Raw genomic sequence first — 25313 nt, 5'->3', positions numbered from 1 at the left:
GCAAACAACACTGCAAGTCTTAAATGGGAACTCTTCATCCAGCTGGATGACACTGAATGAGAAAGAGGAAGCTGGGGCAACAACCAGGTAACTATTTTGTGTGTTTGTTGATCAAGCTGTGTCACTGCAAGGGGGGTGGAGGCTCCCGGGGCTCGAGCTAAAGACAACACCGTAACGACTTTTAAAGATTGTGTCAGTCGGAAGCTTTTCAGGTTGAGTCTATTTAAAGAATGGAGACGTTGCGTTCCCACTGGATCCCAGTCGGATCCCCAAGACGTTAAAACCTTCAAGTATAAACCTAGAGACTAGAAAAAATAAAATCTACTTGATCTCCTTGCCTTAGCTCAAACCTTCAAATAAGTGGAGGTTGTCAGCAACAGTGAGTCATGACGCGGGTTCTAATGATGTACGCTACCGAGCAATGAAGACAAAAATGGGAAAACCTCATGTGATCCTGTGACTTTGGAGCTGTGAGACCCGCCGGTGACTCACCACCTCCAACCAGCCTCCTGCTTCCACACTTTCAGCTTTGCAGTGCAATAACTGTGATTTACACACATTAGACAGAAAGCAAACAGACTTGAAATGCACTTCGAGCAGAGAAACATGCAGATTGCATGCAGTCTTGCACACTGAAAGGGGACGCAACTGCAACCTTCTCCTTTAAAAAGGAAAAGTACACTTTCTTTTTTATTTTGCCCATCATCCACAATCCTTATGTGTGACATGAACACACGTGTCTCTTTTCTGTGTGTGCTAAAGATATAAAAGCAGATAAAGAGGCAGGTAATTAATGCACGTAATGGGACGCGCCTATTCCGCCTCTAAACCTCCAACACGGCTCCATTTCCATAATGTGAGCTGCATATTAACCAAGCTACAGCAAGATTATTATTATCTTTATTAACTTTGTTAAGAACTATGTCACAGGTGTAGTGACACCTCACCACACCAGTTAGCTACGAGCTGGCTAGCGCCTAGCTTCACCACACACTAGCCAAAGGTAACGCTACATATTGGAGCTGCCGCCACTGCTGCTGTGTTTGTTTTTGATGCTAGGTGTAGCGTTCCTTTCTATGTTGCTATGTGACATCAATGCACCCAGGAAGGACGTTCCCAAAGTACTGCAAGTATTCCATGTTATGATGAATGTACCTGTTACTACACGCTCACAGCATGGATAGAAAACCACTAAACCTTGTTGGAGCTTTTTGGACGTGTTCTAGTAGCAGCCTTTCTAGGCGGAATAGATGTGTCCCATTATGTGCATTAAGGACCTGCCTCTTTTTACCTGTTTTTAGATCTTTAGAACGCAGGTTTTCTCCGGGTACTCCGGTTTCCTCCCATGTTAGCTTAATTGGCGGCTCTAAATTGTCCAAAGGTATGAATGTGAGAGTGAATGGTTGTTTGTGTATATGTGCCCTGACACCATGACATGTAAACATACAAAGTAGAAGTAGAGAATAGCCCAAACTCACCATTGAAATCACTTCCAGTCATCCCAGCAAACGTAACGCTCCAGCCTTGTCCCTGTAACAATGCTGTGCTTGCAAGCCTGCTGATTGCTAACGAGGGACACCTGAGACCAGTAGCTGCCTCAGAACAAGGTCAAGACAACTCTAAACTGTGCAAAACAGGAAATGGATATACCAAAATAAGAGCAGAATAAAAAGGAAGTGTCAGTGAACAAATGAAAAGCAAACCCATAAGTCTCAGCAGAGGTTGAAGAACATCACTGCTCTGCTCCACTCATCGATGAGCAGATCATTCCTCCCCCACGCCATGCGGCCTTTCAACACAACAGGGGGGAGTGATCAAATACACAAACAGGACTGGACTTATTATTATTGTTTATTATTACTGTATTATTATTATTTATTGCATATTACTGACATTGAAGTGTATTTATTTATTTATTCTTATCCATCTCTGCCATTTTCCTTTGTTTTATTTTGAAGTGATTACGTTTATCACAGAGCTGCTGGAAACGTGACTTTGTCTTGGAGGTAAATCAAGTATCCAGCGTGTGGAACATGACACGTGTACCACTACACTGCCAGTCTGATCTAACTTCTATCCAGGGCACTTTCTAAAAAGCGTGGCCAGATTCATTGATGAGATACTTGATAGGTCAAAACAATGAACAGCATACGGAAACTTGCCAAATCAGCAAAACCAGGCACTACTCGGGTAAAACTCCATCTCCGCTAGTGACATATGTGACAAATAGCGAGAGCTAGCGTATATTTTCCAGTGTGGGATTCTGTAGTTGTGGTAGAGCTGCTTCCTGATGAACAATCTCTGAACTTCCCACCAAGCTGCCGAGTGCAGCTCTTCAAGGAAATAAAGCACCGAACTCCCACACTGTAAAAGCATGCTCTGTTTAAAAAGGCTCTACAATGAGAGGGAATTGTAGCAGTGCTCAAGTAAACACCACATGTAAGAAAGAAATCCTAGTCCACCTCAACCTGGCATAAATAGAACTCGTGCCCACAGAGCGCCACACAGAAGGAAGGGTGTGTCGCTGTAGACTCTGGCGTGTGACCGTGAGGCTACAGCACACCTTTTATTTCCAAATGAGACTAATAGGGTTAAATAAAGTGCTGCTGCTGCTATCCTGCTCAGGTCACAGGAACTGGAGCCGGGTGGCCAGCCAATCACAGTGCACGTATAGAAACAGACAAACATTCACACCCACAGAAAAGTGCACGTGTCACTAGACTGCCAGCCAGTCATCGAACTGCCGTAGACGTGAAGCCACAGTATTGGTGACAAACACAATATATCAGCTGTGTAGCAGCTACTGGGGGGGTCACAAGATGGCACGAGATTAAACATGACAGGATTTCTCGTTCACAAAAAAATAAAACCATCGGCCTGAGACCATAATAAATTCATAAACGGATGAAAATGAACTTGATAAGTTTGCGGGCCTCAATATATTTTAAATATCCTCATCTCTCACATCCAAATAGGCAGGAAGCACCTGCCCCAAGTACCTTGTTGCATTTGTTCATAGAAGACGACAAATATATTAGGTCTGTCAAAAACAACAGTGGTAACTAATTGATTTCATTAATTAGGTTACATTTTGCTAGCGTAATTAGCATGTGCACCACAGCAAGCACGCCTCTCTGTTATGACGGCATAGTCTGACGCTCTTTTCTAACTTCCTCATTCTGACCTGAACACATCACATCACACGTGTCTCCAACCCACACACGTTCACTCATCCTCGTTACAAGAACGCCACATGCATCCCATCAATAAAATCATTCATGACACAGGAAATGAGACGTGCATAAGCAATGTGTCACCATGCGCATGTGCCGTCTGTTTTCCTCCTTCACTCTGTGCATTGCTTCCAGCATCTTGGCACCTTTGATCCACAGAACAAGGGCGTGAACGGAGGGAGCCCTTTTGTCAGTCATACAGTCTCTTTGTCTCGGTGGGTGGAGGCGGGGCTGCTAGCATGCACACAGAGTGTGAGGAGCAATGCAAGGTAACGTAGGAGAAATGAAGTTAGTAGATGTTTTGCAATATATTGTCAGATTTCTTCATTGAGCTTTTCTCTAAAGTAGTGTTAAACCCTCGTCTCGTCTCGTTCTGGTAGACCCAATGTAGTGTATCATCTGTGTGGGTCATCTCCAGTAGCTACGGAGATGTTAAGGAGAAAATACCCAATCCCAAGTCAAAAGCAATAAAAAAGGACACCAAATCTCTACGGCCGAGTCTTCTGTTCTGCCCTGGAAGAAAACTCCACCCCCCCATGATACTTATGGACCATAGCAAGCTCAGCATCTGGTCCTGATAAACAAAAGCTGTCAGATGCCCCAAAAAAAGCTCCAAGTGGTGCTGCAGGAAGTGTCTCTCTCATTACAACGGAGATGATGGCATGAGGACATCATTTAGTGGTTTCCTAATGATACATCATACACCAATCAGAGAGTCAACCTTGAGTCAGGCGATGCTTTTCATTTCATTTTCATCATCGGAGGCCTGGCGTCACTTGCTTTGTTGCGTGCAGCAGTTTCAGGAACACACAACATGCTGGAGTTTATCTGATTTGCATAAACACAATCCAGAAGCCTTCAAGCAGCTGCCAGCACGCTGCAGGTTCCAGGTTAGGTTCTAGCAGGGTGTCAGTGAAAGGCCCGTCTTCCATGACATGCTGGCAGCACACTTCCATGCTTCCCTGGGAGGCAGCAAATGAAAACATCCTCATGCGACAACGATAAGTGGACTAAGTGGCTGTTAGAGGTCGAAGGTGGGTGTCATGTTACAGAGAGATGTTTCAGCGTCAGATCCCGGAGGGAAACGCCGCATTCAAGACATCTGTTCATCCTCAGAACCGCAAGCGGACCGGTCAAATGTCTTGCACGTGTGAGAATCTTGGCAAAATACAAAGAGAGACAAGTTAGAGAGGGAGATTCTATCACGGGTGAAATAAACAACAACGTTAAAAGGTGAGGTCACGCAAAGACAGGAAAACACAAACGGCAGGAAATGTTTGGGTTTTGGGTATTTCTCATGTCTTCCAAATGGCTGAGCATCGCTTGCCCCCACCGTCAGGGAGCAGTCAGGTTATTATTATCGTTATGCTCGCCAGATGGGACCTCTAAGTGAAGAACAGTGAAGCAGTGAAGAGGCGGTCCACACCATCAAAGACTCGACATTTCCTTCACTAACTAACCATCCGTCTATATGTGCCCTGTGATTGGCTGGCCACCAGCGCAGGGAGTACCCCGCCTCTCGCCCGTAGTCAGCTGGGATAGGCTCCAGCATGCCCGCGACTCTAATGAGGAGAAGCAGCATATAAGAGGGACGAATAACGATCAGTTCATAGAGACATTCTTGCTAGCACATTTACCTACTGATGATGAGCTACTGGGGGTTCAGTATCCTGCCCAGGGATACTTTGACATGATCACAGGAGGACGGAGGCCCTTCAGGTTGGGAAACAACCCCCCCCATACATAACACATCTAGATGACATCTAGATGACGAATACCTTATACTATTTTATCACAATTACTTTCTGATGAAGTAATCATTCATATGAAGCTCCTTGTTTGAGTTGATGGAGTAATCGGTTAGGTCCTAGACCAGGGGTGCCCAAAGTGTGGCCCCCGGGGCCATTTGCAGCCCGCAACCCACGACACTTTGCAGAAATAAAATTCAACCAAAAAACAAAAAAATGAAGAAAAGAGGAAAAAGGCCAAATCTAAAAAGTATTATTAGTCAATGTTACTAATGATATAATAAAAGCTTTGTCTTTAGATATATGTAAGGCTTTTTTAGTCTTTTACAAAATGAATAAACTCATGAAAATATTACAGTAAAGTGGCCCCGCACATCTTTTACCCAAAAGACAAAAATAATAGCTCTGCTTTCAGGGATGACTAAGGAAATCACAAAATATTCACATTTTAGAGGCTGAAATCAGAGGATATTTACAACAAAACGATTGGTCGAATACCAAAATAGTTGCAGATTAATCACCAATTAACTGTTGCAGCCTTACTTGATACTACATATTTTCAAAGAAATATAGTCAAATGTCCGTCTCAAGGAGGAAGTAGATTGTTTTCAGGTCAAATCAGAGACTAGGACTGTTAAAAACCAGTCATGATATCAGAGGACACGTTCAGCAAACTAACGTCTAACATGGAGAATCACCACATGGTGTGTGTGTGTGTGTGTGTGTGTGTGTGTGATTTACAAAGTGCAAATTAGGCTAAAGAAGAACATATGTGCAGCAGACATGGGGATCCCAGGAGCAGGGTGTGGCAGCGCGTTGGTCGAGTGTGTTCAGACGGCGCACCACCGCAGGACACATCTGCACCCCAACTAGCATCCAATATTAGCTCACGTTCAAAGATATCAAGCAAACCACACGCAGCCGCAAATCCTGCATCTCACGTGTAATATGAAGACCCACCGGCTACAGGAATAGCAGCAATAAAAAGCCACAGGAAGCGCCTATTTAAGCCGGCTATTGTCTTAACAGAGCATATACAGTAGTATCATAAAGGAGTGGAATCGGTGCACTTCAATTGTTGCCTCATTCATGCACGCTGATGGTGTTTGCTGCCAAGAAGGGAAACCAGTTCATTCAAGCATCGATGCTAACGCAACAAAGCAACTGTGGGTTCAGTGTGTCATTCAAGGACAATCAGATCATTAAACCTTCCTGTGAGGCGAGTTCCTACATGCTGCAAGTGACCCAGTGTCTGCTTAGAATGCACCGTGGAGTGCTTATTCATCCGTCACATGGAAACCTTCCTGGGATTTGTATTTCTACGGTTTGACAAAAAAATAATAATAATAATAATAATACCTTCTACGGCCCTGTCTGCTCTCCTGGAATCTCCTCCATGCGTGCAGGTACCGCAGTGATGCCCTGGTCCAGATCTGGGAGGAGATCCCCCAGGACACCATCCGTAGTCTCATTAGGAGCATGCCCCCACGTTGTCAGGCATGTGTACAAGCACGTGGGGGCCACACAAACTACTGAGAATCATTTTGAGTTGCTACAATGACATTTTAGCTAAATGGACCAGTGTGCTGCATCATGTTTTCACTTTCATTTTTGGGGTGTCTTTGATTCCCCCCCTCTATAGGGTGATCATTTTCATTTCTATCAAATGATGTGGCATCATTTTGTTACTAATACATCAGCCACTTATTATCAGGAAACATATTCAACATCATTTTTCCCCCAGTTTAGATCTGATGTGTTTTCCAAGTGTTCCTTTAATTTTTTTTAACCGTATATATTATTATGTATGCACATCTTGACCACAATTAGTTTGAAAAATATTTAAAATATCACAAAAATGTTTCACTGCACTTTATTTTGACAAGCATGCACCGGAATTGCCCGTCTGCCTTGCTGGCACTTGACCAGTGACCAGATACGCCACGCGTCTTGTGTTGACGTGCACTGTCTTCCTTATTATCGTGCAAATAAAAAATAAAATGTGCAGTCAATTGACGACAAGATGTCACATGCCAAGACAGGGCCCTCAAACTTGCGGCCCGCGGGCTATTTGCGGCCCACAGCACCATATTCGGTGGTCTTCTACTAGACATCAAAAATAAGTAAGTGCGGCCCACGAAGCCTGGGCAGATTCACAGGTACTTACTAGGGAAACACTCACAGTGAGCTTGCCAAACAGTGAAATGGGGGGGTGCTACACAACACTTACCACAGTCACAGTGCCAACACAAAAATGACAGCACACATGTAACAGGTAAACACACAAGCTCACTGCTGGTCACGTGGCTGCGACGGCTCGGTGACGTCACCGTTTTCCCAAAGAAGCGAGTTGCTTGTCTACACAGACACGACAAGCCGGCCTTTTCAGATTTTCCCACTCCGGAAGCCCTTTTCAAAAAATACTGTTTCGGGTCACCCAGAACTCCGTTTCCGTGTGGATGAAAAGGCTGAAACCATAAAACCCTTGACTCGTTTGACCTGAAACGTTTGCATTTGTGCATTTGGGTTGTAAATGACAGTGTTCAGTAAATTAAGTCCGCTTACATTTGATTGGCGGCAACTAAATACAGACTGAAACAGATGATGAAAAACCATTTGGGATGTAAATGAGGGCTGAAAGCACCTGTCATGAGTCCAAAGAAAAATGTAGCAGTCCGTGTGGTTCTGTCGATAATTCCTAAGATTAGACTGGCAGTGTAACATGTTGGATCTTGGCAGCATTGGACGCTTGTACAACCAAAAGATGACTTCTGGTCCACTCGCCCTCAGTAGCAACACGTACAATCTTCAATCTTCCATCTTCAGTCTGCACCCCTGGACTTATCATGTTGGATTATGGTGGTTTGTAATTTGGTAACTTTTTGTTCAGTGCACTCGCCAGCGTTCAAGACACGAGCGATGCGTAAAGACAGGCCATCATGATGATCATCAGGAAAGGACAGCATGGCGCTGGTGCCAAAGAGAGAAAGTCCAACATAAAAAAGGGTGTGATGTTGTCATCTCCCACGCCAGACGGCCCTAACGCCTCCAAATCCACCATCTTGTGTGTCGTGTCTGCACCCACCATCCATTGCACCTTGCCCTGGGCTTCCCAGCGCTCGACAGTAAATGCCTCTTTGAGCCACCAATCAATCCCGCACCTTTCCACAACCTCAGATTATGACAAATTGCCAGAACAATGCGATGACCCCCCCCCAATCATATTTTAGTGTGCAAGGCAAAGTAGAAAACAATGAGAGTGTAACAGAAGAGGAGCGGCATGAGATGAAAGGATTAGATATTAAATAGGAAAAGAATAGAGAAGAAAAGAAATAGGTGGGACTAGAAAAGTACAGGGAAAGCCTAGAAGAGCGCAGAGAAAGAAAAAAAAAGAAGACAAAAGACGCTGTAGGTTGTTAACTCCCGCCAGCTTAGCATGAACATTCCAGCCTGCGACATGCGTACAATTACTCTGTCATCACGTGATAAAAGCAATACTTCATCCCTTCATGTGTGCAGCTCATTCACCAAACACCACGCAGAGCCACTAGCGTTCTACAGAACACGTCCACCTTCATACCCTATCAACGTCTTCATCACTAATCACTAAAAAGCATCTCACACCCCAACCATGACGTCACTGTCAGCTGTAGTCTACGACACCCGGTCAGGCTTATGGTGCCTTCAATGACCATCAGGATATATTGTAGAAACAGTGAGGACCACAATGAAAGGATGCAACTTTGCCACTTTGATATTTTGTAAAGCAACACGTGCAGACATGCTAACAAGTTAGATATATTTCATCGAGAGTAGGTGAAATAACCTAAAATCATCACCAACTTCACTCTTTTCCTCACATTCTTGCTGGGGTTTTTTCCAATTATTTCAGCTTTCTCGTTAAATAACCTTTGTAAATGTTCTTCTACTGATATTAGGGTTAGGGTTGCACTTTATTCCCAGATTAGAACTTTTTCCTCCAACCTAATTTCCAAAAATTGCAACTTTTGTTTGCTTTTGATAATGTTACAACAACAAAAAATGCCCTTTTTTCTTGAATATTTAAGCTCAGTGCTACTTAAATGACATTATTTTTCATTCAATTTATTCTCATAAAATTGCAACTTTGTTTCTGGTTAGAATACAACTTTTGCTTTTAGTATTTTGACTTTATTCTCATAAAATTACAAATGCTTTTTTCCCCCATTCCTACCATTTTTTTCCTCATAATTATGACTATTCCCATCATAGTTTGACTTTTTTCTTGTGATTAAACTTTTTGCAATAAAATTTTCAAAAAATGTGGGCATCTTTTGTTAATATTTCAACTTCATGCTACTAAAATGATGTTATGATGACTTTTCGCTTTTTGACTGTATTCTCCCCATTTTCGCCATTTTTATCTCCTAATTATGAATTTACTCCCATAATATTTTGACTTTATTCTCGGAACATAACCTTTTTGGCAATCAAATTTTCCAAAGATGTTACTTTGTTGTTTTGTTTGTTTTTCATAACATTCTGACTAAATCACGTCTTTCTTTAATATTTAAACTTTGTGCCACTAAAATGTTATTTTTCCTCATAATATTAGGTTCCATCCATCCATCCATCCATCCATCCATCCATCCATTTTCTATACCGCTTCTCCTCTTTAGGGTCACAGGGGCATGCTGGAGCCTATCCCAGTTGACTTCGGGTGGGGTACACCCTGGACTGGTTACCAGCCAATCGCATATTAGGTAATATTATAATTATATTATGATATTATAATAATGATAGGTTATTCTCTTAAAATGATGACTTTTTCTCTTCATATTTTGATCTACTTTTTCGAAAATGACCTCTACTCTTTGTTTTTTTCTTGTATTTTCAGAATGTGCTGCAGGCCAACGCAAAAACAGCCACGGGCCGCAGTTTGGACACCCCCGGATTAGCAGTATCGGATTACGGAGCGTAGAGCATCACATCACTGCCAATATTATCGGCAGACAAACACAATACCAATATGAACTGATGTCTCATTGTTATGCCAATATCGGCCAATGATATGAGGCAGAATGATATGCTGCAATACGCTTTGATATCAAAGTGTGGAGTGATCAAAGTGAGGATTCGGGCCTGCCTGGCCGGATGTGCAGCAGCTGTGTGAGCGGCAACATGAGATCACAGGACAACAAACACTGACGCTGTGTTGCATTCATGCTGGGTTCATATAGAAACATCCTGATATGCACAATCTCACTTCGCAGTCTCTGGCCAGTAACTTCTGACATTTTCAGGTTTCTCAACTCAAGGGCTTGTACATTGCTTCTAATCACATCTCCCCCCTTTCACGAATAGAACTGCAGAAGCAGGAGAGCAGCAGCAAAAAACAGCACATTTCAAAGATGTTTTGTAGTTCAGAACAGACGTCACATGGTGCCTCTTGTTGACTGCTAACAAAGCAAACAGGCAAGGAGGACGTGTGTGTGCTACCACTTTAAGACGGGAGTGCTTGCTTTGTATGTGGCGGTCACACCGCCCAAGCGTTAACTATTAACTTGAAGTAATCATTTCATTTACTTCTGTGGTAGCCAGCAGACGTCATGAAAAACTGAACAAGTCAACGTTTGTGGCGTCCGTGAAGGATGAAAGGTGTGCGTCGTGAGTGGTGTAGTAAATTCACAGATGGATACAGTCGGTGGTTGTACTAATGAGCGTTGTGACAAGAAAGAGAAACTCAGATTCCAGCGTAAGATAAAAACTCAGCAGGCAGGTTCCAGGCTTCTCTCAAAAAAGGCAACGACTGCTGGAAGTGCTGCAGGGCGCCGCAGTCATTTGCAAAGTGGCGGGCTGCTTGGAAACGTGTTTGGTAGAAAGACATAGTGGCAGCTGACGGTGAACGAGGAACCGGCTCACCCAGGTCAATCACACATCCACACACGCCCACGAGCGCACATGCCACAGCACATCCCAGCTATTTGTGAGGAAGCCGCCGTGTGTGTGACAGACGGGGAGGATCTGCACAGGAAAGGTATTCAATGATGCACCTGAAGGTCTCAGCAAGTTAGCACGCTCTGTGTCATGAAGACAACCGACCATCACCGTCACTTGCATAGTGGCAACAATGGAACATCTCCAACCAGCAATGGGCAAGAAGCATACTAATTGTGTGCTCAGCAGACGAGCAGCAGGCGCTCTTTGAAAGTACATTTTAGAAGCCTTTCATTGAAATCTAAGCACAATATACAAAGAATACCATATCTGACCCACAAAACTGCATCCCGGTTTGGGACATTTGAGCTACATCACAAAAGAAGTCACCAAATTTGGCTAACCTTGTCCTTACTGATGCGTACTTGTGGTTTTACTTGGGGCGCACGACAGGAGGGAATCATGATTATCATAGCCATACATCCCATAACTATACTGTAGCTCCAATAACGCTCCAATGAGGCAAGATTACCCATACTGCGCGGGTCAGCAAATCAAGCGCTCCTTTTTCGTCCTGCCTGTGATGTGAGCAGCCTGTTGCAACTTCCCCCGAGCTCGCTTTTAAACAAACATTCACTTTAAGGAAGAAGTTGTACCAGATGCTCTTCGATGTGGGAAAAAAACACATCAAATGCACAAAAAACCTGATCAGCTGGCATTTCAGGTGGCTCTAAAAACTAGAGGCTGTCCTATCTAGTCTCTGAGCATGAACTGATGAAGCCTGCTCAGATGAGAGGCAAAACATCTTCTAAGACAACCTGAACAGTCCAGTTGTGATGGAGTCAATCCTGTGAGAACACAATGACCTGGATGGGAATATTCACAGACTTGCCTCATGTCCAAATCAGGGTTTATTAAAGGTTCTACTTGAATAGAATTCCAGAAGGCATTCTGTATCTCATTTTCATCTTACAGACTTGAACCTACCACACTTTCTCCACAAGTAGGAACTTTGTGTGGGCAGAATTGGACCAATCAGCCTGCACATGTGGTACTGCTCAGTCTGGAATATGCTAGTCCAAATGACTCACCTTCCCCACCGTGCCGCCAGAAAAGCCTTGTATCTCGATTTTTCTCCAGCGTGGCTTTTCCATTTCACAGCTCTGAGGAGGTGTTTGACAGGAGATCATGGTGGGCAGATGTTTGGCAAAGCCCATGTGGTTAGAGTCGCATGAAGACATCACTTCAAGATTCAAACGGCCAAGACACGACTTACTCAATTCTGTGGCAACTTTTACGTCGTTCTTCTTGTTTTTCTTTCCCCTGTGTACTGGCGGCATAGCATCCTTTTTCAAAATGCATTTATTGCGTATTTTCAAGCCAAATGCTTGTTGTAAAGGTGTTCCTTCAGAGCCATCATCAGTGAAATGATCACTGCAAAGAACAGAACTCGAGGTGGGCGTCCGTCGGGCTCTCGTTCTCTGCACTTGCTTCGTCCATTGTTGTCTTAAAACCGTATGCTTTTGGAAAAGAAAAACTTATAGTATCACTCGGATACTATGAACATCCAGCAGCAACACAACACTTTGGCATGACTTCTATTTTGATGAAAAATAAACCGAGCCAAGTCGACCATCTACCTTGAGAAGCGTTTGTTTACTCTGCTTTAGCTGAGAGGTGTCACCCCGATGACGGCACTTCCGGAAATGAGGCTGAGAGCTAGCTCGTCATGGGTGGCGCCATCAACTATAAATGTCACTTTTGCAAATTTACCATTCGCTGTCAGAACTGGAACCACATGGAACATCATTACAAACAATATATAACATATGTAAGCAATCACGTCAGGGACCCTTTAAAGATGGCTCATCAGTTTGAAGGAAATGATGCCATGGATGGTTATGGAAGGGATCATTCAAGGTGGGAACGTGACAGCAACACGTTGGGTTCCGAGGTTGTTCATGGTGCAGGTGGTAAGGATGAATGTAAAACGTCAACATGAGTTATGCAATGCTGGAATGCTGCGTGGCATTTTGCCATGGTTCTGTGTAAACAAGCAAGGCAGCACCATCAAGGACATCAACACTTGTAGCGTACATGTGTCATCGCAAACCATTTCATTAGGTGAATCAATGGATTCCAGACCAGCAGGAGAGCAAAAGGAGGCTAATTAGAGATAATAATGCAACCACATCAGGGGAACGCTTTATCAACAACCTGCAAAATGCATCCCGAGTCGCTTTACAACTTCTAACATATGATAATGATCACCAAATACTCAATGAATAATAAAAGGAAAAGTCCTCAGGACAAACCCAGTTTAGAAAAAAGACCTGAATAGATTTTCAGCCTTAAATAAAGAATGAGCCTGTATCATATAATGTAGTTAGAGATGCACAATATCTTTTTTTTCAAACCAATACTGATTTCTGCTTCTCAAGACTGACATGGCACAGATCGCTAACCAATTATTTTTTCATATCTCTTTTTTAATTTAGATGTAAGTGTAGTTAGTGCACACCTGGAGGTAAGAAGTACTGGAACTAATTAGGATTTGTTGATTAGCCCTAATGAAATATGATGACATCACTACTATCAGGAGAACCAGAGTATGAAGGGGAAGGAGCCACCTGCAGTGGCCCAGCGAGGTGCACTGTATTTGGGCACACGCTCCAAACTCTGGCAAACCGCGAGAAACATCTGCAATTTGTTTTCATGAGCAACTGTCATTGCAGATACATAACTCTGATGAAAATGACACATTAACAAAGATGCGTGCCTATAAGACTAGTGGAATCCTTGTAGTGTGATAAATGAAGGGACCTGAGAATCTTCGGAATCAGTAAAATACATGTTTCTCCCATACGTACTGAGAGGTGTTTGGTAAGCTCATTTAGGTTGGTGTATGTCCGTGAGCCAAACGCACAGAAATCAGTCATCTGAGTACGGAAGACAGAAATGAGCTTGTTTGCTCACATGAAGCCTTCGACAACCAGAGTCAACTTACTTCCAAGGCCACACCCTCACTCCTCTTGTGACGGTAAATGATTGGACCAAATTAGTGCTTAAAAGCAGGAACGTCTGCTGCAAATCCTCCATTCACATCTACAGTCCACAATTGATCAGCAGTTGGTGCAGATGCACGTGCAACAGTTATCATGCTGATTGCAACCGTGCACGAGCGATCGTGTCGCCCCAAAGCTGTCAACTTTGGAGAAAGGCCGCACAGGAAGTGAATAAACCATCAGGGACTGCGAACAGACAGAGAAAGGATAGGATGAAATCAGATCCGCTCCTTCTTACTCCTTTTCAGTAAATGTGGAACTGGACGTCACCTTGTTTGAAAGAGGTCATGCCAAAAGGGAGCATTAGGCAGATATGCCTCAGGTGTTCAACAGCATGACTCCTTCCAATTAGTGCCCTGTTCCTCTTTTAATCCGCTGCTTTATTAACAAGCCACAGCAACCTTACCCCTAAGACGTCGAAGTGAGGCTTTTTTAGCCTTAATCCTCACAATTACACACAAGTAAACACATATTTCTTCGTGATGATATTGGTGTATCCCACCTTGCCATAGTTTTGCGGTACCTATTGGCACCAAGGCTGCTTTATTGTTTTTTGGGACGTAAACATGATGTCTGTTTTAACGGGCCATGTTTATGGGAAGGTTTAAGGCTGCAAAAAATATGAAGGAGCGATAATAAATACTAATGATTGTGTCGATATGAGGGAATTATGAGGTCATATTGATAAATCTGATAACATTAAAAATACCTCAGAAAAAAACGCTCCAATGAGGTGAGATGATTGTACTGTGCGGGTGAGCAAAGCAAGTGCTCCCTTTTTCTCCTGCCTGTGACGCTTCCCTTGAGCTCACTTGTGAATAAACATTTTGTGTGCTACTTGTACCAAATGCTCTGCGATGAGGGTGAAAAAAAAAAAATGGAGCACACAAAGACCCTTATCAGCCACCTGAAACGCCAGTGCCACGGTGTTTGAAAAGAGCAAAAGGTTTGCCAGAGACTGAGCGTGTGCCCGAATACAGTACACCTTGCTGGGCCACAGCAGGTGGCTCCTCCCCCTCTGGTTCTCCTGATAGTAGTGATGTCATCATATTTCATTAGGACTAATCAACAAATCCTAATTAGTTCCAGTCCTTCTAACCTCCAGGTGTGCACAAACTACACTTGCATCTAAACTGAAAAGTAGATATGAAAAATGGGTTATCTGTCTTGAAAAGCACAATGTTGTAGTGTAGTGTTCAGTATCGGTTTAAGAAAAAAAAAATCTAATAATGCGCATGTCTAATTAAAACATTCTTCTCAACCACCTCGGCAACTGTTTCTCACCCATCCAGAAAAATGAGCATATGCTCCATGAGCTGCAGGATTTCCAACTTGTCCTTGATGGCTTGGCAAGCAAGCAACGCTTGGGCCTCTGTTGCTACTGCAATCACGGTCGCAGATGGAAGATGTTGGCAAAACACTGGATTACACCTCAGAGGGCGCCTCGCAAGACTTTAGCTGTCAAAACAGCACAAAGCACATTGCTGGCCTTTGCTAGGACTTGCCCACGTTGGTTCCAATCAGCTGGAGGAAGGAAACGTCACCAAGAAGACATGTGGGACGGAACAACAACAAGTCCAAATCATGTCATCTTAGAGTAAACACATCCTGAAGACCTCTGAAGCGTAATGAGGATAAGGGATGGGCGGTCCAATAACCAATCAATGTTAAATCTGTCCATTGTGTGCAACTGATTGTTGAGTCATCTCATTTTGGAGCAAGTGTGAGTGTAAGGTCAGCTGATGCTGACATTGATATCGTTGATATTGGCAATGAAGTACTGGATGATATCGGATATTGGTAAGAAAGCCAATATCCACCATATCTCACAGTCTTAGCTAGAGAGAAGAGCTTCTGCCGATATTGGTATCAGTTGATATTGGTATTGGTAATGAAGTGCTGGATGATATCGGTTATCAATTAGAAAGTCAATATCCAGCTATCAATATCAATATCTTTATATTATATCAATATCTATCACAACATTAGTTTGGGAGAAGAGCTGCAGCCAATACCGGTATCAGTCGATATCAGTAATAAAGTGTTGGTTGATATCAGATATCGGTAAGAAGGTCAATGTGGAGCGTCTTTCACGACATTAGTCCGAGGGAAGCGATGCCACTGATATCATTTCTCCTGATGCCAACACAACTTCATCAAAAAGTGAGGTTACCCTTGCAGGCTAATGCACTGTATATATCTGTCTGTATCAATATTCAAGAACTGAAGGGCACCTGAACCTCCAGGAAGAGATGTTGTAACCGAGCCCAGTGCAAAGGGTTCCAAGCCTTGAAGGCAGGTTGAGCATTACAGAATGAAGATGTAAAGCTCGTGTGAATGTGGCTGGTGCAGAGCGGGGCTGCTTGTTAAGACGGGTTCAAGTGCAGACAGCGGAGGCTGTCAAAACACACTTTGAGCACATGACGACATCTTCAAGGGGTTTTCTTTTCTTTTCTTGGAAGCTCTAGCACAAACACGGTGGCCCTCTCTGCCCAAAATACGTTTGAATCAACACCTTGTTCAAATGTGCCAAGAACAATTCCTTCCGCTTGATGCATCCAATGACAACGCAGGAAGCATTGTGCTTGGGCAAGAAGAGGGAGAAGAACAACAAAAGTTATGCAAAGTATCTTCAGGTGGTGCATCAGCAACAAGAACCACTGTCGCATTTTGCCTTACTTTTTATACGGAAAGCTTTGAAAACTGAACGTGTCCTCCTGAGAGCCAGCGTGCTCTGCAGTGGACAGTTGTGTTTTTGCATGGCAGGGCTTTGTGACCAAAGAAATAAACCACAACTGCTGCTTCTCAGGAGGATATTAAAGGTCTGTACCTCAGAAACTCATTTTGTTCTCTCTTTTGTCAATGCTGAAACTCCACTGGAACAATATGTGATACCAAATACCAATGACCTCCCTGGTCACATCATTTGTTCAAAACTAACAGTAATGTCTGTCAATGAAGTCAAGGGGGTGGGTTCCACGAAGAACTGCATGGAGGCCAAAAAGAATTCAGAGATGGGAGAGAAAGAAAGGCCGTATGACATGTACTTGTACAGTATGTATGTACTTTATTTATCCCACAGCGGGGAAATTTCCTTGTTACAGCAGCAAGCAAGCAAGATACGCAAGTAAAGAGTACAGTGTAAAGGATGCATAGTGACTACAACATGGTTCAGGTGGTGCAGGTGTTGTAGAGCCTGACAGCGGTCGGTATGAAGGACCTGCGGAACCTCTCCTTCTTACACCGTGGGTGTAACAGTCTGCTGCTGAAGGAGCTGCCCAGGGAAACAACAGTGTCATGTAGCGGGTGAGAGGTGTTGTCCACCCAAGCTATGCACGTCTAGTCTGTTGTCCCGCTTCTAACCGTCCCGGCTAATCATTAACTGGATTCTTCGGCAGGGAGCTGTCGGCCAAGGCAGGAAATCGTACACTAGTAGCTACAGCAGTATGCAAACGTTGAGGCCCCCCTGACAATTTCCATCATTTTCATTTACAAATCATTGGGTGTTCACAAATCTGCAATTTCATTGGAAAGTATCAAATAACTGATGGACAGAGGACTATATGAGGAGTGAAAAGAGGTTTACTGGATGAACAGAAGATATGTGCGATATGCATCACCACAGCACCTTTATCACCTTTATCACCAAGGGCAGCGCCGAGGTTAAGCTTTTATCTGTTTGTTTGTTTGTTTGTTTGTTTGTTTGTTTGTGATCAAAATAACTTGAAAGGTTCTGAATGGATTTGGATGACATTTTCAGGAATTGTCATGAATGGGATATGGAAGAACAGATTCAATTTGGGGTGATCCGGATCAGTGTCTGGATCCAGGAATTTTTTTAAAGGATTCTTTAACATTTTCGGCATTTGTGCATATAACGCCACAAAAAATGGCCAAAGCACTTGGGAAAAAAATACAGGTCAAGTTTCCAACAGGTTGTACAAAATATCAATGATCCAAAAAAATGTAGGATTATTATTTTGGTGTGCATCCCAATATGGAGGAAACTATGGCACCGGAGTGTTTCTCTAGTTCCAAAATGAAGCTTGCTTGTCCAAATGTTTTTTTGCATACCTCAGGCAACAAAGTACAAGTTGATATTGTACTTCTTTGGCGGTGGTCTGTGGGTTGTCTTTGACTCTTCTCACCGTCCTTCGCCTTTGCCTCTCTGATATTTGCTCCTGCTCTACCACTACTGGCCTGAACAATAACTGTGTTTGTGCTCTTCCATTTCCTCATGATGTTCCTCACAGTGGAAACTGAAATCTCTGCGATAGCTTTATGTAGCCGTCGCGTAAACCACCATGTTGAACAATCTTAATTTTCAGGTCATGTGACAGCTGTTTCTGAGGACCCCGTGCTGCCCGTCCGTCTTCACAGAGAAAGCCAACTTGCAAGCGGCCACCTTAAACACCTTTGGTGAGATGATGAAATTCAGGGCTTAATGAGTTCACAAAAGACATTTTGTGTTCCAGGTAACCAGTGCTAGCTTGATAGAGCTGCTCAGATCAACAAAATGACAGGGGTGCCCACATTTCTGCACCTGTCTAATTTTGTTTTGATGCATGTTATGCATGTAATAGACCTCACTTCACTTCTGGACTACTACAGTGTCCATCAGTTATGTGATATGTGTAAATGAAATAATACATCCAAATATCCATTGATTGATTTATGAAAATGATGAATGCACTTGTCAGGGGTGTCCAAATTTTGCATACGACTGTATGAGTTCTTGCTGAATAAATTGTTTTCAACAATGAATCAATAGTATTTGCTTTTCGTAACAGGAGTTTAAATCATCAAACAAAGACAAGAATGTGTGTCATCTGACAATGACAATGAGAGAAGAAGCTGCCCGCTAATACCCTGACATATGCAGCCTTAAAACAGCCGTCATGCAATGGCTTGGCATGGAAACGGCATTTGGCACGAGGACATGCGGCTTGCCTGTTGCTGTATTTGGCAAGCGCTGACAGAAATCCTTGCAGCTTTGCATGCAATACTCAAGCTTGGCCCACAACTCAGAGTCCCTGATGTTTGTGCGCCCACTTGACTCGTACAAGTCTCTGCATGCCTGTGTTCTACCCTCGGCCTACGCTGCACACGCACAACTGTTGTCTGTTCACCTGAGTAGCATCCTAGACTGAGGGGAGTCCCTGGAATGACCTTCCCTTGACCCTGAACAGAGGCACTGTTTGATCTAGATAAGGTCCTCACTGGTGCCGTTGACCTTTGCGGCAGCCGGGTCGCCTCGTTTCAAGTCTGACTTCATCTTTGGGTTCTCATGTGTTGACTTATTGAAGTAGGTTTGGTGCTCTTGATGTGCTTCTGGGATCATCTCACACTGTGGCAACAATCTGCATTTACCATTACCATTACCATAATAACACAAACTTAACTGTCACGGTCTCACGTCGACACCAACCACGACCCCACCGTGCTACAAGTATAAACACTCTTGGCCTACACACACAAGAACTCACCCAGATCCAGCTGACAATCAAAAATTCATCCATGTGACCTTGTGTCATACCACAGCGACACACTAAGTTCCATCCAAATAACTTTAACCGTTTGTGGAGCACATCCATAAAAACGTATTGTGTTCCACTCCAGTCTTTTAGATGGTGACAAAGTGCACGTGGCACTTAACAGCTGCCAAACAAATGAAAGAAAATAAGTTCCATGCATCAAGGTTTTCATAATTACAAGTTATTGGATAAAAACAATCCCGGACACCGGAAATAGTAGTGACATTATTAGAGCCCTCTAGACATAGAATAACACCCCTATAGTCACCTTTACACTCCTATTACCCAATACAGTAGACATAATAAGACATGCTAAATAAGACTGTGTTGCTGTAAATGTGCTAAGGGACGCCTGAGTAGTGGGTGTACAGGAAGTGATGTTTTAGCTTGCCGTGGGCCACAACAGTAGCCCGTGTAAGGGGTTATTATGTCTGCTGTGAGATCATTCAAAGCCAGCGATCAAGTCTGGTGCTTGTGTGTCTCACCCAGCATTACAGTAAGATTACTGACACCTGGTGACCAGTGTAGAGTACTACATGGCCTCAATGACTGAGTCTTCTCAGTGCCTTATATTTGTATTTGACTTCATTTAGGTGTGGTTATGCTTGAAAATGCATTTTTTTTTACTAACTATTCAACCACGTATTCAACCACAAAACAGCATAACATATGAATTCATACATTTGTGAAAAACTGTCATAGAGTGAAGCTGTGAAATTACTGCATACCAGTACCAATTATTATTAGAAGGTACAAACAACACAACTGCCATGTACTTAGAATGATTTGCAGACATGGACTATGACAGGTGTAGAGATGTCCAAAGACCCCTGAGAGTAGAAGCGGGCATGCAGTGCAGGACAGAGGATGGAGGATCTCCAGCATAATATGCCTTGTCAAGCAGAAGGCATGTTTTCCTCAAAGACTGGCAGCCAACTACTCATGTAAACGCAGCATGAGATAAAAGCTAGCATGCTGCATGAGGGGAGGGAGAAAGAGAGAGAGAGAGAGAGAGAGAGAGAGAGCAAGAGAGAGAGAGCGAGACGGCTAAAGATAGAAGAGGAGTTGCAACACAAAGAAGAACCTCAAGACAAGCAGATGATGAGGTTAGCGAGTCCACGCTACCATCCATCCATCCATCCATCCATCCATCCATCCCGTGCTCTTCTCTGCTCCCTGCTGTGGTAGATGTGAATTTCAAACATCTCTGCTGCTTGACCAGAAGTCTGAACTTATCCGTCCTCAATCACGCCACATTCCCATCATCATCATCATCATCATCATCATCATCATCATCATCCAGGGCCCACAAGCTCAGCCTTGTCTTCCCATAATTACCTCGCCAGCTACTGTAGCATAGCCTGCCACGCACACACGCACACGCACACACAGCTTCTCCCTTTATGACATAACCACCAAACTCCAAACTACTTTCACAGAATCATGTCTAAACATTTCACTCATGTCGTGTTCATGTGTTCATGGTGTGTTCACGTCATGTTCATGGTGTGTTCATGTTGTATTCATGTGTTCATGGTGTGTTCACATTATGTTCATGTCATGTTCAAGGTGTGTTCATGTGTTCACATCATGTTCATGGTGAGTTCATGTTGTGTTCATGTGTTCATGGTGTGTTCATGTGCCATGTACATGGTGAGTTGATGGTGTGTTCAAGTGCAGTTGGACTGGATACCTTTACGTGATAATATTTTCCTACGTGGGATTGCAATTCTGTTTGGGAGGAGGGTTTCAAAGATCCGTGTTACAGATGGGTGTGTCTAAACTTAACATTCCGCAGCAGAGACCAATGAAATCGTCCCCTGCGTTCTGCTGAGCCACAGAAGAGTACGATGAGTACGATGAGTAGGAAGAGTACGATGAGTAGGAAGAGTAGGATGAGTACGATGAGTAGGAAGAGTACGATGAGTAGGAAGAGTAGGATGAGTAGGATGAGTACGATGAGTAGGAAGAGTACGATGAGTAGGAAGAGTAGGAAGAGTAGGAAGAGTAGGAAGAGTAGGAAGAGTACGATGAGTAGGAAGAGTACGATGAGTAGGAAGAGTAGGAAGAGTAGGAAGAGTAGGAAGAGTACGATGCACAAGCAAACCCTTCCAAACAAACACCATGAGCCAATCATAATGTTGATGCTTTAGTTTGATATCATATGGTCCATTCACATTCATGCATTCATTGTGTGAATGCTGACAAGCATTTTATGACTGTAACATTCTTCGGATCAGGAGGGAGAGCGGGGGTCCCACAACCAGATGGTTGCTGGTTCGATCCCCGGCCCCGCTTTAATCATTCAACGTGTTTATGCCTTTCTGACTGCAACATGCCTGTTATTCTACAGGGCGGTATGGCTCATGTGCTAGATGGGTCATCTCAGTAATTCACTATTTTCTGTGACGTATTTCCCCTTTGAAATGAATGGATGAAAGCCACCCCCCTGTTGGTGGAAATTCACTCTACATTTAACATTACATGGAACATCCTGCTTATTGTGTGCACGGTGCCATGGCTCAGGTCGTAGAGTGCTCGTCTCCCACCTTGATGGTTGCTGGTTCCATCCTCAGTCAATAAGTAGATTTCAAGACATTTCTAGGATATTTCATCTTCCGTTCTGCATTTCAGCTCAGCTTCATTCATGAACTTGTGCTCTTCTGTTCATCATGCAGTCCTGATACTGTGCAATAGCTGGTTCTTGTCTTATTACTAACATCAGCATGGTTCAGCAAGTCTGCATGCATGAATTTAAGTCCAAATTTGTCTGATGATGACCCAAATTTCTCTCACAATCGGTCCTCCCTGGCCCAACATGTCCATGTGGTCTATTATGGCAGCTGCACGTCCCACAAAATAACATCCTTTCCTCTGCTTAGGTACTCAATGATGACTTGGTGTGCCAAGTGTAGAAAAACATCAGCCATGGGACGTACGAGAGACCAGCAAAGCAATTTAGCACGAATCCTTCATGACAGTACAAAGGCAAGATTGGCTCTGGAAGGTGATGCTTTTGAGTGGCTCATTGACACGTTCTTCCCATGACACGGTCCTCAAAAGCCCCCACATCTACAAGTTCACAACCAGACAGACGTATACTGTACAGGACGTCCTGTGCAGACTATTACTAACATACCATCATCAGTGAGTGTGATTAAAGTTGGCTCTGCAGTGGTGATGTACTTCATACATGCTGATTAGTGTCTGTATCTGTGCCTTCTACTTCTAACAAGGAGTATAAACTGCTGCTTTAGAGAAGGGATTATGCTTTCATGCTTTGTCAGCTACGACATGAAACTTCTCATACAAGCGATGATGTCCTGCAAAGGCCCCAAGGCCTTAGCTGTTTGGTTTGCACATGGCCATGCTGTCTCGAGTCTACGCTTCTACTTTTACACTAGCAAGGCACGGATCAATGGACCGGTCGCCTCCATTCTGCTGAGCCACGGGAAACTGAGTGACCATGTGACCTCCAAGGAATCGCCCTTTTAGAATGAATGTTGACCTGCGCTACTTCATCTGATTAGCATCAGTGGTGAAATGTACTTCTACATCTTTTTCACACGATGTCCAGGCAACCTACTTCACTCCACCACATTGAAATTCTCAAAAAAAAAAACATTTTAGTAGGGGCGCAATAGATATCGGATCAATAATTATCCCATCAATAATTATCTGGCCAATATCGGTGAATTATGACATAATACCATTAAATCCAATAATATTAAAAATGGCTCTGATAACCGATCATAAAAAAAGGAAACTCCAATGAAGCGGGATTTCCCATACTGTGCAAGGTTGAGCAAATCAAGCGCTCCTTTTTTCTCCTGCTTGTGACGTTAACGGTCTGTCGTAACTTCCCCTTAGCTCACTTGTAAACAAACCTTCACTTTAAGAGAGAGGACGTTCTACCAATTGCTCCACGATGAAAATATCAGCCACCTGAAACACCAGCGCAGCGCGTTTGAAACGTGCAAAAGGTTTGCCAGAGACCTCCGTGGCGTCACAGCGGTTGCTCTGAGCGTCTGCCTGAATACAGTGCACCTCGCTGGGCCACACCAGGTGGCCTCCCCCTCTATACTCTGGTTCTCCTGGTAGTAGTGATGTGGTAGTAGTAATGTCATCATATTTCATTAGGACTAATCAACAAATCCTAATTAGTTCCAGTCCTTTTTACCTCCAGGTGCGCACAAACTACACTTACATCTCAATTAAAAACCTTAATATGAAAAACTTAGCGGTTATCAATGCCTTCTTGGTCTTGAGAAGCATAAAATTATTGACCCGTCCCTGTCATGTGACCAGAAGTGAGCTTTGACGACTATCTGAGTATCTGGACTAGCGTGACTTCTCCTGACATTGAGTCGTCTTATTCTCCAAAATGAATCGTAGAAGTAATTCCACTTTGTTGTAAATCTAGACGACCTTGGAAACCAGAAGATAACAGACTTGTGCGCACGTGTTCCTTCTTCTTCTATGGTTTGGTGTGTCATGTGGTTGCGTTTACATGTCCGTTTGCAGCGCCACATGTAGGTGTTTCTTGTGTATTACATCCTTTTCCCGTCTGGATGCAACTATTTACTAATCCAACACAGTGTGGACACAACTTGTTTCAACCCGCTGCAAAACAAAACAAAACGCAGGAACGTTTCCATGTGGACAGGACCTTAGACAGGTTGTGTATTTGGGGGATAAAATGCTTTCAAAAGAGCCCAAAAGCATGCCTCTACTCCAAATCGTTCAAGGACAGCTTGACATCTAATTTGGGTTTGACTTTATCAGGCCATGGCACACCTGCACACAAACAAGTCTTGGCTTTATTGTCTTTAAAAAACTCTTCCACCAGTGTCAACTCACATCAAAAATAATCCAGCCACCAAACAACACAAGTTTGAGGACAAAGTTGATTCTAAAGTGGCCCCCGGGGATCAGCGTCGTCTGCTTGTTTCACCGGGAAGTAAGCACCTCTACGCTCTCCGACTCGCTTTGCCTAAAAATAAGGCGCCATGCTGCGGCTGCGGCGTGCAAGGAGTCGGCCTTCCCCCGAGCGAGACGTGACACAGGCGGTGCTTTCTTACCTTGGCGATGGCTCGTTTGTATCTCATGGCGGCTTGATCGACGAGGCTGCTCACTTTCATATCCCCATCCCCACACGGGACTACCACCCGCGTCCGCCCGAAACACACGGTCACTTTCATTTCCTAATTTCCAAAAACCAACACTGAAGTGTACATGGCGATGTGTGAAGCGCGGAAATCCGTGGGAAAGAAATAAAAAAGCTCGGCGTGCCGGTTTGTCCTGCGTGGCCGTGTAGCCAGCAGTGTTGTTATCCAGCGGCTGTCTGGGTGGGTGTCGTCCTCTCCGTGTTGACTCACTTGAGTAAAACTTCCCAGCGGCTCCCAGCTGACATGACGCGGCGAGGGCGTCCACATGTTGCAGCAAGCAGCAGGAATGTCTTCGGTGCGCAACAACCTGCAGGTAGAAGCACTCAAACGCACCATGCTCACTTTAATTGCTCGTTTTCCGCTCATGAAGGCTCCCCGGTTGGGTTTGGGGCGATACTGTATCGCACATTTCGGTGTCCATCGGATCCTTGGGAAGTGCATGACCACTACTGCTGATACTGATACTTTTTACTTGAAAGTTTTCAAGTTCTTTGAATGATTTGTTGATTTTTATTGATGACGATCAGAATCAAGATAAAAGGTAAACGTACTTTTATCAGCAAATGTGTTTGTGAACAGTACAACAAGAAACAATCAATGTGATGAATGTAAGATATTGTTTATATTACCTTTTTGAACATATTGTTTT

General features: G+C 43.8%; 1 protein-coding gene across 2 annotated transcripts in view; it reads right to left on the bottom strand.

Moving 5' to 3' along the window:
• LOC129173895 (partitioning defective 3 homolog) overlaps window positions 1–24923 on the bottom strand; it is a 308256-nt gene extending 283333 nt beyond the window's left edge. Inside the window, exon 1 of one of the 2 annotated variants that reach the window (XM_054765212.1) lies at window positions 24578–24923. In XM_054765212.1, the coding sequence (XP_054621187.1) occupies window positions 24578–24697 (120 nt within the window). In that variant the 5' untranslated portion in view covers window positions 24698–24923. The remainder of the gene's footprint in view (window positions 1–24577) is intronic. The other variant, XM_054765211.1, reaches the window with a different exon arrangement.
• Between the last annotated feature and the right edge of the window lie 390 nt (window positions 24924–25313).

This window comes from Dunckerocampus dactyliophorus, chromosome 21, assembly GCF_027744805.1.
Source record: "Dunckerocampus dactyliophorus isolate RoL2022-P2 chromosome 21, RoL_Ddac_1.1, whole genome shotgun sequence".
NCBI classification, from domain to species: domain Eukaryota; kingdom Metazoa; phylum Chordata; class Actinopteri; order Syngnathiformes; family Syngnathidae; genus Dunckerocampus; species Dunckerocampus dactyliophorus.
Note: the sequence above shows the minus strand (reverse complement) of the source record. Positions and strands in the feature narration are given on the sequence as shown.